At 43.5% G+C, this 16,217-nt stretch overlaps 2 protein-coding genes across 3 annotated transcripts in view; one reads left to right on the forward strand and one right to left on the reverse strand.

The window, feature by feature from the left end:
* The first annotated feature begins 527 nt into the window (after positions 1-527).
* On the forward strand, positions 528-9,524 carry LOC139405538 (isocitrate dehydrogenase [NADP], mitochondrial-like). The gene is made up of 11 exons (XM_071147954.1): positions 528-776; positions 4,297-4,388; positions 5,112-5,277; positions 5,477-5,637; positions 5,715-5,858; positions 6,219-6,355; positions 7,676-7,827; positions 7,965-8,077; positions 8,380-8,477; positions 8,856-8,948; positions 9,130-9,524. Exons 1-11 carry the CDS (start codon positions 662-664, stop codon positions 9,212-9,214), a joined length of 1,356 nt encoding a protein of 451 aa, XP_071004055.1. The 5' UTR covers positions 528-661; the 3' UTR covers positions 9,215-9,524.
* Positions 9,525-9,574: 50 nt separating this feature from the next.
* Positions 9,575-16,217, reverse strand: part of LOC139405524 (zinc finger protein 710-like) — an 8,398-nt gene continuing 1,755 nt past the window's right edge. Inside the window, exons 2-5 of one of the 2 annotated variants that reach the window (XM_071147942.1) lie at positions 14,040-15,542; positions 12,630-12,821; positions 12,369-12,543; positions 9,575-11,876 (exon numbers count right to left, since the gene is read on the reverse strand). In XM_071147942.1, coding sequence (XP_071004043.1) covers positions 11,713-11,876; positions 12,369-12,543; positions 12,630-12,821; positions 14,040-15,542 — 2,034 coding nt within the window. In that variant the 3' untranslated portion in view covers positions 9,575-11,712. Of the gene's footprint in view, positions 11,877-12,368; positions 12,544-12,629; positions 12,822-14,009; positions 15,543-16,217 lie in introns of both variants that reach the window. The other variant, XM_071147935.1, reaches the window with a different exon arrangement.

The raw sequence follows: 16,217 nt of genomic DNA on the forward strand, positions 1-16,217 counted from the left end.
AAATCAACCCTTATAATATATAACCTACACTGGATTTGGACTACCAGGAAGGTGCCTTTGCTCTTACTGCTGATAATCAATTATACCTACATAAAGACATACTCATCTATTCACTTTATAATCTATTACGTCTATACATGGCTGCATGGCTATTCACTCTATAATCTATTCGATCTATGCATGGCAGCATGTAACATTCTGCCTGTATGAAGGTCCAGGCTTCTAACATCAAATCAAATTGTATTTGTCACATGCGCCGAATACAACAGGTGTAGACTTTACCGTGAAATGCGTACTTACGAGCTCTTTCCCAATGATGTTAAAAATAAGAAATATTTTAAATGATAACACAGAGGAATAAAGACCACCTGAATGCGGCTATATACAGGGAGTACCATATCTCGTACCATACATCTCCATGAACGAAAATTAACTGACCCTTATCTGGAGTCTAGACAGCAGTACTAGAATGAAAGTCATAAATACTCTTCTGATTGGAGATGGTCAATTAGAAGTCCCTCCCTTTTTCACTTTTTTTTGTCGTAGCGTCAAGCGCGTAGAGTGGGGAGGTGCTGAGTCTATTGCAGTGCGCGGCATTTCATTTCGACCCTTCTTTGCTCGGAGTTTGTCCGGTATCAGCTGCTAGTAATTTGGGCAAGCCATGGCTGGATACTTGAAGGTCCTCAGCTCTCTATCTAGGTCGGCGGCCACTCTCTCCAAAAACCCCGCGGTACTCGCGCCAGCTGCAACCTTCCAGAGTTTGCAACAGAGGAACTGTGAGTTTTGAGCAAAATGTCCGACCTTTAACATGGTTACATGATATTTTACAAAATCATACAGAAAGTAAATGTATAATGCCTAACGCAAAACCCCGTCAAATAACGTTGGCCTTTTCACTGTGTGGAAGCTAGCCATAGACGGAAGAGGAAGCGAGGCTTCCCACTCATTTTTTCTGGTTCATATGTGTGAACTAAGAAAGTAGACCAGACCCAGTTTTAATCGCATTGGTGGCTTAGCTAGTAGTCTAGTTTTCTCGCCGTTACTTTTAGCTAGGCATAATTTTGCGCCACATTTGGCCAGTTTTGGATTGTTTGTTGGTGAAGTAACTGTTGCTACCATAATGAAATATTCGTCAGTTCGCTAAATTATCCCATTAATGCAGAGTCCCACATTTGCTCGGTGAATGGAGCTAGGTAACGTTAGTTGTCACAAAATGAACTCTCCTCGCAAGCAAAGTCAGCCGCCTTCCCTAGAAACCGCTAGCGAAGGGAAGATAAAAAAGGGTCGAGGGAGATTTCTTTGTCTGCGTCACTCTATTGGCCATACAAATAAATCACATTTGCTTTGGCCTAAAAAGTAGAGTGAATGTACATACTGTTAAATATACTGTTAAATAAATCAGCTTATCTCGAGATTGGTTTAAAATACTCTAAATAGTTTAATCTAAAATGTGACCATTTACATTCGCCACGCAACCAAACCAATTGGCAGCAATTGAATCGAAGACTCCAAGCCACCTGCCCATGCCAATCATGCATGTGAACTGTGTAAACACGCTGTGGAAATGTGTCAATCAATTAGAAATATTGAATATACATTGATACAATTGTTTTCAAAAGTTTACACCTTCATTGTTTGAGCGCTAGCTACTTTTTTTTGCTAAGAAACTTCCACAAGGTCAGCCTATAGTGGGACGCTCTGCAATGGCTGCCACAAGTGTTCAATGGCCCACCAAATCCTATTTTCTGCAGCAGCATAACTAAATCATGTCTGAACTGTGTAGTCGATCTAGGAAGCTGTTTTACACGCACTGTAAAAATAAATTTGACCCTCTTTGTCCTCCTATATAACCCTCCAGAATAACTTTCAAATTAGAAAGTCCAAAATATGGTATTTAGGCTAGCTGTTTTGTTAAATAGCTTTAAGGCCTATAATGCCCTGCCCCCTCTATTTGACATTGAAGGACTGTAATAAAGTAGCAGGTCAATTGAAGGGCAGTTCGTCTTCCCCAGTCTGCACATTCTACAGTCAGCTGTCTCTGAATCATGATCCTGATATTCACCAGATTGCAGAAGTCACAGATGTGTTTGTATAGGGTTATGTGAGGATTTAATCAAATTGAGGGGCTCTAGATAGTGTGTTGCTTTAACAGGACCAAAGCCTTGAAACTATCTATCCAGTCACATACCCTTGTGGTTGTTAAGGACAGATGTAAAAGAAAATTAAAAAAATATATAACAATGACCATGAATGGAACATTTTTCAAAATATGGGGTATTTTCTGGGTCATTGTATTTTGGTGTGACATTATTTGACACATTTTCATGTCTTGGGACCAATGTTTTTTGCCTGGTCATGCAATACAGATCATTGATCTGATTTGTATTGCATTGATTCAGATCATTGATCTGATTTGTATTGCATTGACTCAATTGACATGTAGATCAAATTCAGTGATCTATTTTTGTTTTATTTGATATAAGATGTTAGTTTAAAAGTTGAGTGATATAAATAATACAGAAAATGGAGTCATAGTGGCACAGGTTTTGGTCATCTTTTACTACCATACACAATCCCTTCAAATCAATGAATACTTTCATTTGCTAGTTTAATGTGTCTTGAAGAGTAGCTAAGTGCAGTTGTGAACATAGGGCCTACATTTTAGTAATATGTTTAAAATGACCATAACCACAATCGTAACAGATTTTAACTAGCAGAATATGCATAGCAAAGGTGTTGACCTTCGAAAAGTTCAGCTGTCACTACATATTCCACTTAGTTGTTAGAAACGGCACCTTTCACCCATCCCCCTACAGACTGATGTCTGCAGTGAATTTGATCTATACTGATTGTGCAGATGGATTTAGGTGTTCTGTAATTCAGCCAAAATCATCAGCTTAAAAACAATATGAGTTTGAGTTTTTTTTTTTTTACAGGGACAGTGCACATTAATCAATGTTTCAGTAAAAGTGACTTTTTTAGCCAGCCGGCAATTTCTTTAAATATATATATCTCTACCCATTATACATTGCAGCAAGACACAGCTGGGGGGGTAACTCTGTCTCATTCAGACTTCACCCGGTGTCTGTATGCTTTTCACACCTGGCAAACTTGTGCTCAAAACACATCTTCTGAGTTCTGCTACGTGTTCACTACAGTATTATAAAGGATAACCTAATCCGTGCCTATTGCGGTGGCTCTTCACGCAAAGTAAACTATTGTCTCTCAATGGATGAAGCTAACAGGCTTGCGGGAGAAAGGAATAGGTGATCAGTCAGTGTATATACCCAGGTCTTTGCTTGCGGGCAAGGTTAGCCTATATGGGCCTTGTTTTACAGTCTCTTTTGCTGCGAGGGTTTGTTCATGTCCAACTGAGTTGTGAGTAGGTTGTTTTGACAGGTGCGTAGTTGCAGTAAAGGTCTCATGTTTGTGTGTATACTTGGTATCAAGGTTGTCATACAGCACAGATCCACGTGATGGTGTTATTTCATCATTCCGCTGGATACCGCCATTTTGTTTCTCCTTAAGTATAAACACTATTCTTGGATGTCATGGGGAGCAGTGGAAGCATAGACTTGGCAGGAACATTAGAAAGTCACTTGATTCCCTGCACCGCCCCTCTTCCACTCTGTCTCCACTGCATGGTCTAGCTGGGAGAGTGGGTGAGGGCCTGCCTTCTCCCAGGGACACTAAAGGGCAGAGCAGTGTGGGAGCAGAGACTTGTTTTACTAGATAATTGGACTACTAGTCTGGGTGAATCAAAGGGCAAGATGCATGGCAGCTACAGATGAATGAAAATAGAAATGTCTTGCTGTCAATATTCTGTATGTATAGGCATGAAGAGAGCTGAATATGTTACTGTCCATGGAGAGATGAAACCATGAAGTCTAAATGACAGTGCAGTCTCTTTGTAGGATGAGGTGACTTTGATCACACGACTCCCCTAATTTAGAACCAACTGTTTCTTGAACCCTCACAAACGGCATGAGCCTATTCAGGGAACATTTCCCGAGACCTTTAGACGCCGTATAGGCTATTCATAGAGACCATGTCAAACAAAAATATTCCAGTATGTAGTATTGGTTGTCATAGTTCTTCGGGGCCATGTTGCCAGTCAAACAGATGTATTATTGTAATATATAATTGTATGTCGTAATAAGCTATAATCAGTGACTGGTTGCTCAGCAGTTTTTGTGCTGAAAACACGCTAACGTGCTCCTTACTAATGTGTGTAGGTCACAATTGTGACGACAGGCAGTCTCCATTTAATGTACGGTTTCTTTTTATTTTGGACAGATGGGGACAAGCGCATCAAGGTGTCCCAGCCTGTGGTGGAGATGGATGGAGATGAGATGACCAGGATCATCTGGGAGTTCATCAAAGAGAAGGTGCTGAACTTGGAGGGGAACGACAGTGGTGTCTGTCACCCCCAGGGAAGGCCTGCGCTGACTAGTCTATTTTTACACAACTGACTGAAGCATAGATTCAGAGTGAATGAGTGTGTATGTGCCTGAGTGTAGGGAGATTGTCTGTATGATGTGGGAGGAGGGGTTTTTGTAAGGTTTGTCACCCATTGGCTACTCACCTCTGGAGTAGTTGGCTCAGTCTGAACATGGAGCTTCATGGGAGTAAAAAACATTACCTTTTTTTTCTGACAATTTTAAATGTGTATTGTCCCCCACGTAAAACAATACTTCACACTACACATGAATGAAGATACGATTATTACATCTATCAATAGATATGGTGCAATCTATATTGCATTAAGTTATAGTATTTTTAAAGATTGTTCTTGTAAATATTACTGTTTTTGTATTTGACCTTTTAACTAGGCAAGTCAGTTAAGAAAAGATTCTTATTTACGATGACTGCCTAACCCGGGCGACACTGGGCCAATTGTGCTCTGCCCTGTGGGACTCCCAATCATGTCCGGTTGTGATACAGCCTGGAATTTTGACCCTTATGTGCTTGGACTGGGGTGCGTCCATTGACTAAAGCACGTCCATTCTAAGTTCACTGACATAAACAATGTCTGAAATCCTGTAGAGCAGTTGACAATGTAAAGAAAGAATGAGTTCTGATTCCTCTGTCACTATGTTCTGCTTTTCCAGCTCATCCTCTCCAATGTGGATGTGGAGCTGAAGTACTATGACCTGGGTTTGCCATACCGTGACCAGACTGACGACCAGGTCACCATTGACTCTGCCATCGCCACCCAGAAGTACCATGTCGCTGTTAAATGTGCCACCATCACTCCTGACGAACAAAGAGTAGAAGGTATTTGAATAGCATATAAGCAGTGTGTTTATAGTTTGCTATAAAGGTTTAATTCCCTCTCCAAATGCTCCCTTTAAGGGTCACTTGGCTTAGAGAGCAATCACACATTACACTATTTTTGTAGTTAAACCGACAATAGGAACCTATGGTTGGTTTTTTTAAATGTTGCTGTTTTGTGAGAACTGTCGTTTACCATCAGAGTTCAAACTGAAAAAGATGTGGAAGAGCCCCAATGGAACCATCAGGAACATCCTGGGAGGCACAGTCTTCCGTGAGCCAATCATCTGCAAGAACATTCCCAGGCTTGTTCCAGGTTGGACACAGCCCATCACCATTGGCAGACATGCCTTTGGTGACCAGGTCAGTTCCTTCTAAATTGGAGCGATTTTAATATTTATCTTCATTGTGTTATTTGTAACCGATCCATTGTTTTACAGTACAGAGCAACAGACTTTGTTGTCAGCAAACCAGGCACTTTCAAGATGGTCTTCTCTCCTACTGATGGGAGCAAAGGCCAGGAGTGGGAGGTCTATAAGTTCCCCGGAGGTGGCTGTGGAATGGGCATGTACAACACAGATGAGGTGAGTTCAGCACTGTGGTTTGTTTTGCCAACTAGATTTATTTTATTATAATTTTTTTGTCAGACTTTATTTTGCCACAGATTTTTCCCTTCATGAAATTATAGCAGTAGTGAATGGAGTGAGTTGGCCTCCTGTAAACATGCCTTAATATTGTTTGTTTACCATCACAAGCAAGATTTTGTTTGATTTTATGCCGTCAGAGGTCATGTGGCAGACTTTCAACTTGTCTAGTGGAAATGGAAGTGTGAATTGGGGACTAGTTGAGGGTTAAGAGATAGAAGGTTGTTAACCTCTTACTGCTGCTCGTATGACCTACATGCTACGCTAGTGGAGACCTTTGTACACTTTCTATTCCATCAGTCTATTTCAGGCTTCGCACATAGCTGCTTCCAGTATGCCATTGGCAAGAAGTGGCCCCTCTATCTGAGCACCAAGAACACCATTCTCAAAGCTTATGATGGCAGATTCAAGGACATCTTTGAGGAAATCTACCAGGCGTTAGTATTTGTTGCTTTTTATGATCTCATTAGCCTCAACATGTATTGGGCTGTGGTCCTGGATACTGATTGGTTGAAACAGGATTCCAGACCTGTGAATATAAAACAATTGGGCAGTGAAATACCAGTACCTCAGCCATGCACACTTTATTAACTAAAGTCTAATATTGGGTTTCTAGCATATTGGCCATTATAAACTGGGTGGTTTGAGCTCTGAATGCTAATTGGCTAACAGCCGTGGTATATCAGACTGTATACCACGGGTATGACCAAACATTTGTTTTTACTGCTCTACTTATGTTGGTAACCAGTTTATAATAGCAATAAGGCACCTCGGGGCTATGTGATATAGAGCGGAGGTGTTATAATGCTCTATTTACTGAGATTCTAAAATGCTAATTAGCATCAGTAGTCATCATGCAAAACTACAAATCCCTGCAAGCTCCTGCATGTCATATTTTAGCTGACGCCTTTGCCCACAGGTTTTGTGTCTGTTTAAAACTTGCACAACACAGTTCACAGAATTTTCCATTTAAAGAAATGTTGCCAATTTATTCATTACTACATTTAACTATGTAATGTTAGCTAATCTAGAGATTCTTACTTTTGCCTCGATTTTGGCAGTCTCGTCCAGATGGTCATGGAATTTGTAATTCTTTATGATAGCCACATTAGCGGCTAATTAGCATTTAATTTTTTTGGGGGGGGGGAGTAAATACAGGCAACTATATTGGAAAGTCACATTGTCCTAGATTGACATGGTTATCAAAACATCACGCCAGGGTAAGCCTACACGACACCCAGCCCTTATTTTAAGTGTTTCTAAAATTCCCTATGGGGAAAGATGAATGGTGGTAAGACCATTGGAACCATTTCCCTGTTTGACCTCTAGGTTTTGTGGGTATTATGACTCATACTGTGGTGCTCTATATACCGTGGCTAAGGGCTGTATCCAAGCACTCTGCATTGCATCGTGCGAAAGAACATACCTTAGCTGTGCTATATACCACACCCCCTCGGGTTTTATTGCTTAAATATACGCCTTAGGGCTCTTCTTAGCCACAACGTGATTGCCTGGATACAGCCCTTAGCTGTGGTATATTGACCATATAACACACAACCCCAAGGTGCCTTACTGCTATTATAAATTGGTTGCCAACATAAATATAACAGTAAACAAGTAGTTTTGTGCCATACCAAGGGTTATATTGTTTGTTATACACCTAGCTGGAATGCTGCTTCAGCATCCAGGACCCAAATTACCCAGGTTATAATGTTTAATGCAGTGCTCTCACACTACCATGTGTTTTGTGTCCATAGGAACTACAAGCCAGAGTTTGACAAGCTGAAGATCTGGTATGAGCACAGGCTCATTGATGACATGGTTGCCCAGGTGCTGAAGTCCGATGGTGCCTTCGTGTGGGCCTGCAAGAACTACGATGGAGACGTACAGTCTGACATCCTGGCTCAGGGTGAGGGATTAGGAACACCTCAGTCTAATTTCAAATGGAATAGAAATTATGATCCAAATGTTGAGTGCAGTAGAGATTAGATTAAGAGAGTCCTATATCAGACTATGGGTGATGGACATACTATTTGGGCTCCATAGGTTTCGGCTCTCTGGGTCTGATGACGTCAGTGCTGGTATGTCCTGATGGTAAGACCATTGAGGCTGAGGCAGCCCACGGCACAGTGACCAGACACTACCGCGAGCACCAGAAGGTTAGACTCATTCTACTAACTTTCATTGCAGCCATAGATCCATATTTAGAGAAACATAAATCATCTTCCGTGGTACGTACAACAGTCAAATTTCAGTGGCTCTACTTGAATGTCTTACGTGAACAGTGCCATCTTGTGGTGGACAATATGCTGCCAGAATGACTTCATAGGATGAAGGAAATGATCCATCAACATGGGATTATTGGAGTTATGTTGTCCATGCTTTTACATAATCTGTAAAGTATCTTTATTTCCACTGGTAAACTTTAACCTAACTTTACCCCTTCTGTATCCACCTTTAGGGAAACCCAACCAGCACCAACCCCATTGCCAGCATCTTTGCCTGGACCAGAGGGCTTGAGCATCGGGGTAAACTTGATGGGAACCCTGACCTGATCAAGTAAGAAATGAATGCATCATGTCATTTTTTTAAACTAATATTGTCACTAACTATATAATGGTGTACTGTCCCCGTGTCCTATTCCATTGGGGCAGCAGGGTAGCCTAGTGGTTAGAGCGTTGGACTAGTAACCGAAAGGTTGCAAGTTCGAATCCCAGAGCTGACATGGTACAAATCTGTCATTCTGCCCCTGAACAGGCAGTTAACCCACTGTTCCTAGGCCATCATTGAAAATAAGAATTTGTTCTTAACTGACTTGCCTAGTTAAATGAAGGTAAAATAAATAAATTGGTGTTTGCCAGGCAATTGGCAAAGTGTTTTTATATTCACAAGCCAATTGTTTTGCCCATTACTGAATCTTGTCTGTTTGACCTGCAGGTTCGCCCTGACTCTGGAGAAGGTATGTGTGGAGACCGTTGAGAGTGGTGTTATGACTAAGGACCTCGCCGGCTGCATTCACGGACTTTCCAAGTGAGATCCTTACTATTGCGTTGACCAAATTCTTGATCTAACATGTTTATTAATGCATGGATTGTATTATAATCAAGGGGGAATCCTATTTCCCTATTGGAAGTTTGTATTATTCTCTGTCTCAGGAACAGGGTCCTGACTGTGAGGACTGAGTAACTTATGTTCTGATCTGTGATTGCAGATGCAAGCTGAATGTACACTACGTCAACACTGAGGACTTCCTGGATGCCATCAAGAACAACCTGGACAAAGCCCTGGGCAAATGAAGGATTTAAATTTGGAGTACAGCTAGCCTGCAAATGACAAATGTCATTCTGTTTTTGTACCTCGTTTTTAATTTAGGTCAAGATATCCACATGCGTATTGTCTGAAGGAAGAAGTCATCTGTAGAGCATTATTCAGTGTACCAGATTAGGTCCTTCTATTCAGAGCTCTGTTCCATCTAGCACTCCTTCAACCTTCTTTCCCCATGTCTCCGAGGTTATATTTATATGTGAAGTACTGTATTATACCTTGGAAGAAACTTGAAGGCCATGTCAAGAATATTTGCTAATAAATCTTCCTTGTTGGATCCTATGCTTGTATTCTGCCTCCATTTTAATCTTGTAAAATAAAGTGCACACTGATTTTTAAAGTTTTAAAATAAATTTATTATTTTACAGTTGTCTGGTACACATTTTAAAATTTCTATCAACAGCATATTTCCACACCAATGTGTAACACAAAAAGCCATTCAAGTTCCAGATCTTTTTCTCCATTTGTTTCATCGCTAGAGGTGTTTGTTATCCCCCACAAAAATGAGCATTTTGTATATTAAGCACACTATATCAACATTGTGTATGGATACCATAATGGTGTTACAACAAATGGCTGCTTCAGACAAGAGGCCATGTCTGGCAAATCTACCCGATACAGTCACACACTGAACCTTCCCTCTACTCAGACTGGCAGGTACTACAACAGCCCTATGCCTGCCTTTGAGTCTGCATAACTGCAATGTTGTATACTACATCTTAATTTACGTAGGCCTATGTATTCAGCTTTTAGCTGCAAATGTGTACAATTCAAAATAAACCTTGCATATATACCTAGTTTGCAAGTGGTTTTAAAGCGAAGCACAGGGGGAAACAATATATAGGGAATTTCCCAAGTAATTTTCTGCTCGGTCTGTGGCCCTGTCACATGTTGGGAGGTTGTCGTTCATCACTTTAGACCAGTGTGTAGCATGATGGATGGCACAGTCCTGGAAACACAAGGGCACTTTATTTCTGTCTAAAGTTTTTTAGGACAGATCCTGTTGCGATTCACCCATCAAAACCACAAAGAGTATGCAGGGGCTGTGTTTGCGTTTGAGAAATGTTGCAGTCTGTTCCATGAAGGCTTGCATGGGGCATGAATTGTGAAGGATCCTAAAAAAACTGCACTAGTGTCTTCTCAGTGGTAATCGTTTGGAAAAAATCTACTGGGAGGAGCATGAAGCCTAAAAAGTAATTGCATGAAGTCTGCTATTGGGGGACGTGAAATCGAATGTCCCAGCTCTACAAAGCAGAGAGTGGGTGCCACTAGACTGCTATTGTCCTCAGCAGTAGGCTTTGGCAATGTGGCCCAACATTGGTCAGATTCTTTGGCACATGGTGGCTACATCAGAAGAGCAATTCGAACATACTTTATTTTGCTTTTAGCTCACTTAAAGATGTGGGCTGCATCAGTACAATTATTTAACTCGGGATCAATAACAAAAATGTCTGCCAATGCAGACACTTCAAATCAAGCTAGTAACATGGGGCCATAAAGTGATGACGTGCAGAACCAGCCAACTCGAGGAGTCTGAATGACACTGGCCGAATGATTCTTTCTGCACATTTCAAATACAACAGAATATGAAATGAGCATCCTATGTTATCTAAACCTAGAACTGTAGTTGAAACTACTCACAGTATAAAAGTAAAACAGAGAAGTAAATAAAAATAAGAGTTGGTTGGCTAACCATCATGAGAACTGCTTGAATGTTATCAGCTTTGGTAAGTGACGTGAACAGAGGACACATTTACTTGACTGGCTTGTATGCATTGTTATATATGTTAATAAAAGCAATAATACTCAGCTGTATTCTAATTTACCCACACACACTTACTGGGGGATGGCTCTGAATAAGTGCATTTTACTATTACATTTTAGTCATTTAGCAGACACGCTTGTCCAGAGCGATTTACAGTAGTGAGCGATTTACAGTAGTGAGCGACTTACAGTAGTGAGTGATTACATTTTCGTACTGGTCCGCCGTGGAAATTGATCCCACAATCCTGGTGTTGCAAGTACCGTACGCAACCAACTGAGCCACGTCGGTACCATATGGGTGTTTCCCTACAAAGTGTGCTTACAGAGTTAGGCCACCTCTGGGGATGTATGTTGAGTATGTCTCTCCCAGAGGTTTAGATGATGGTTTATTTTCAGATATGACCCCTTTTTCCTGTGAACACTACATTTATCAATCACAATGTTGTGGCAGCTAGAGCTGAAGTCACATTTCAGCACAAAACAAACAGACCGATGAGAAATGTACAATCCCAAATTACCCGTCTCTCACTCCCAATGAATGCCGGAGCGAGAGAACAGATTCCAGTGTATACGAATGGGCAGACTCCACCACGTTATATCATGCCCTTACAGTGAGTAAAAGCTCATCACATTGCTGTCAGCTGCTAGTGGCACTAACTTCCTTTATTAGTTTACATTTCTACTCAATATGGGGTCTTTTAATCATTCACGCTGTGTTGTAGCGCCCTGCACCCTTGGCGTAGCTGCTATAATACTCAATTTCAGACAGTTTAGCGATGTCTGGTGTGTTGTTACTGGCCAGGTTCTCTCGTTCGCTGAATTCAAAGTTGTCTTCGTCATAGTCCTCCTGGTTCTCTATGTCAGGGGGGGCTGAGGAAGGAAATACACAGACACACACATGAGCCCATCCTGTTGACACACACACACACAAGCCCATCCTGTCCACACACACACGAACATACGAGCCCATCCTGTCTACACAACCACACACACCCACACACACAGCTACTCCCAGCCTCATAGAGGACAGTACAGTCCTCCCCTGCCTCCCTATCCCTCTCTACCGATAGAGACCGGCATGTCTAGTCCAAGCACTTCTATATTTGCGAAACACAGAGGGAGGGGAGTGGCAGAGAATCACCAAAACACTTGTCAGTAGATTACATACATGCTGAGTTAAAGTGCATTAAGGGCAGACTGACTAAAAACACAATGAAACACGGAGCCCACTGAAATGTCTAGTGTATAAACATTCTGTACCAAGAAACAAAAATCACATAACTGAATTAGCTAATTCAAGATCAAATCATAACTAACAAGGTACATAACTGAAGAATAGTATCAATGAATAATGTTAGTCACCTTGTCCGTCTGGTGAAGCGTCCAGGATGCCGTGTTTGACCTTCATGTGTCGGCTCAGATTGCCCTTCAGGTTGAACTTGCTGGAGCAGTAAGGACACTTGAAGGGCTTGCTGCCAGCGTGGAGGTGCATGTGGCCCAGGAGGTTGTACATTCTGTTGAAAGATTTGCCACACACCTGGAACACAAGAGAACAACACTCAATCTCAACACTCTAGAAACAGTGGAACTCAACCCATGCTGTCTATAGAGACCTCTACTGACCTTGCATTTGAAAGGCTTGACAGGCAGGTGGACGATCATGTGTGTTTTGAGGGTCTGTTTCTGGACAAAGGTCTTGAAGCAGACGTGACACTGGAAGGGCCTGATGCTGGCGTGGATCAGCATGTGCCTCTTGAGGTTAGCAGAGAGGGTGAACTCCCGGGCACACACCTCACATTTGAATTCCTTCATACTCTGGGAAAATAAAGAGGATTGGCTCTTTAATTCATTTGGTTGAATAAAGTTGGGTTTATTGTTGATAAACAGCAAGTTACGGTTTGAACAGCAAGTTACACGTTGAAATGAACACTAAGATTGGTGGTTGTTATAGTCATTTATCAGACGATCAAGCTTTCACACAAAAACACACAGACATTATAGGTCAAGAGGTGTAACTGCTGTAGGGTAGATGTGAAATCCTTGCATAATGGCAGCAACTTGATACATACACGTTAGCACCACCAAGTGTTGGCTCTCTAAGCTTGTGATACTCTCACAATATGGAAAGGTGCATGATTAGTATTGAAAAGCATGTTAAAACATTAACATGAATGTTTGGATACACCTACATTTTGATGAACGCTAAAAAATAAATCTAATTGTTTGTTACAATATGTGTAAGCCAATATTTAAGTAAATACCCTGTCAATGTGACACTACAATTTCTCCGACTGAGGCTCTAGGCCTAGGATAAATCAGTGTAGAGATCAGAGCAGTGGAGGCTGCTGAGGGGAGGACGGCTCATAATAATGGCTGGAACGAAGCTAATGGAATGGCATCAAACCTTGTGTTTGATGTATTTGATACCATTCCACCTATTCCACTCCAGCCATTACCACAAGCCCGTCCTGCCTAATTAAGGTGCCACCAACCTCCTGTGGATCAAAGCATAGACTGTAGCATCAGGCATGAAGGGTGGTATGTGTTTGCATGACAACACACAGCACAACACACAGCACATGCTGGATTAGGTCAGACCAAACATAACAAACCAAGCATTTTGAAGGCTATGTTTACATTGCAACTTGTTCAGGCAATAGGAATAACAGCCTAACAGGTATTTTGATATACCTCTGAGTTTACCTAACCCTGTCTGTCTCTGCCTGTTAATTAATTCAAGTTACTGGGAATTCGTAGAAACAGCTCAGAGAGTGTTGTTCAGTGAGCAGCATGCTATGGATGTTTTCTCAGAGTTTATCGCATCAATCAAGAAATGTGTGATTCATAAGAAGCGGAGATCTTGATGACCTTCTAGAGCTGGTGTGACCCCTGGGTGACCCTGTGAGAACCTGGACTACTCTGATACTCTGAGCTGGAGTTAGAACAAGGGTTGGTACAGAATAATGTAATATATGGAATATCAAGTCAGTGGGGTTTTAGTACCTGGTCGGCGAGGGCCTGTGGTGTCAGTACCTTGTGAGTGAGGGAATGCTGCTTGAGATGATGGATCTGGACAAACTCCATTCCACACTCTGGGCAGACGTAGGGCCTTACGTTCTGGTGCTTCATGAGGTGGTTCTGCAGCTGGCTGCGGTAGGCAAAGGACTTGTTGCACTCAGTGCACTGGTAGGTGGTGGGGCCCTGGTGACTGGTCTGGTGGCGCTTCAGGTAGGCGTGGGTGGGGAACTCCATGGCACACTGGGAACACACATGGCAGTGGCCGTTTTCGTGTTTGTTCTCGTGGGACCGGAGCTCGCTGGGGTAGGCGAAGCCTCGGCCACAGAAGCGGCAGCTGTAGGGCTTGACGTCTGAGTGCTGCAGCATGTGCCTCTTCAGGTGGCTGGTCTGGGTGAAGGCCTTCTTACACACGGTGCACTTATGTGGCCGGGTGCCCTGGTGGGTGAGCAGGTGGGTCTGGAGGTGGCTGGGCTGCTTGAACAGCTTGCCGCAGTGCAAGCACTCATGGGGCTTAATGCCGTTGTGGCCCAGGATGTGGGTGACCAGGTTGTACTTGGAGGTATAAGACTTCTCACACATGCGGCACTTCCATCTCTTCAGGCCCTCTCCCACATCCACGCAGTAGGACTCATCTATCTGGACGTTGACGTCCAGCCGGTCGATCTGCATGCGCCTGGCTATCCCCTCTGCGTCTGCAGCCCACAACATTCCCTGGCTGCCCTCGTCATAGTCCCCCACGGCCATGTCAGCAGACTCATAGGCCACCTCGCTGGACTCAAAGTAGCGGTTCATAACGGGACTGGGACTGTGTCCCCTGTCTCCTCCAGTCTTGAGGTTCAACACTCCTTCTTCCTCCTCAGCTACCTCCTCTTCTTGTCCCTCTCCTCCTCCCTCCCTCCTCTCCTCTGGCCCCTGCTCTGGCCGTACTTCTGTCTGGGTCTGACTGGACGTCTCTCTCACACACACAACACAGTTACCACAGCTCTGCTCCTCCTTCAGAGGCCGTCTGTGAGTGGCTGGCTCATCTGTCTTGCCTGGGCTGCTACGGCTCTTCGCCATGTGGATGCAGGACGGAGGGGTGTCAGACTCTCCCCTCTCCCCTTTGACCTGAGTCTGTGTGTTGGGGACTCTGTGAGGGGGCTCCCCTGGCGCTCCTCCTTCACTCCTGGGTCTCCTGGTCCTCCCTCTGGGCCCGGGGCGCCTCCTCTCACTGCTGTGGGGCTCCGACTCCCCAACAGGCTCAGGCAGGTAGTCCCCATTGGCCCCAATCAGCTGGTCAGCGTACTCATACTCCATGCCCTCTGGAGTAGGAGGGGTCCTGCCATACTCCCTGGGCTCGCCCATGTAGAAGCCATTGGGGGCGATGGTGGCTCCAAAGATCTCATTCTGGGAGATAAGGCCCAGAACAGCAGCCTGGGCCAGTGACAGCACCACCACGGGTTCTGTCTGTGTTCCTGCATCCACCTGGCCCTTCACCACCTTGGGGTAGCACCGCACCAGACGGCCACTCTCCTCCTCCTAACAGAGAACACACACACAGCACTGATCAGGTCAGCACACAGCAGCAGACCACACCACACAAAGACATGTATTCAACATTGTGAGATTGCTTTATAATATACTACCGTTATATAAGCCACATATTGCTTAAGTACAAGGACTGACTGTCAGATCTCTCCAAGTGATATGTATTCCTAAGAAATCAATGGTAGGTGTGTGTGGTGGGAATAATGATTGATAGTTCATAAGATCCCTGAAGTGGTCTGACACATTTGTTTTTTATGCAACTCCCAACTCCCTTGCTAGAGACAGTCAGCTGCATTCTGACAACGTCTTGCTTCTTTGCTCTGAATCCAGCAGAGAACATTAGATGGAGGAGATAAGGCAGATCGGTACTCAAGCCCCGTTTCCTTCCTTGACAGCCTTTAAAATCATAAGGAACACAAATGGGATGCAGGCCCACCAGGAAGTGGACTTCCGTGACCTGTCCACAGAGCTTCCTGTGGAGTCCAGAGTGGCCCTGGCCAGGCTGACCATACTGGGTTCATCATCACTGGGCTGGAGGCTGGGGCTATCTATCAGTTCCATTCGTGAGGAGCAAGCCTAGCTGTCTGCCTTGCACTGCTAATAGTAGGCTAACACCAAACACATGGTCTCCTCTCACAGTTCACCTCCACTGCCACAGGGCTTCCG

Source organism: Oncorhynchus clarkii, chromosome 1 (assembly GCF_045791955.1).
Source record: "Oncorhynchus clarkii lewisi isolate Uvic-CL-2024 chromosome 1, UVic_Ocla_1.0, whole genome shotgun sequence".
NCBI lineage: Eukaryota > Metazoa > Chordata > Actinopteri > Salmoniformes > Salmonidae > Oncorhynchus > Oncorhynchus clarkii.

Coding starts and splice junctions, on each gene's coding strand:
- LOC139405538 (XM_071147954.1), top strand. CDS start 662: ATGGCTGGATACTTGAAGGTCCTCAGCTCTCTATCTAGGTCGGCGGCC. Junction 777..4,296: donor GAGTTTGCAACAGAGGAACT/GTGAGTTTTGAG, acceptor TATTTTGGACAG/ATGGGGACAAGCGCATCAAG. Junction 8,078..8,379: donor ACTACCGCGAGCACCAGAAG/GTTAGACTCATT, acceptor ATCCACCTTTAG/GGAAACCCAACCAGCACCAA.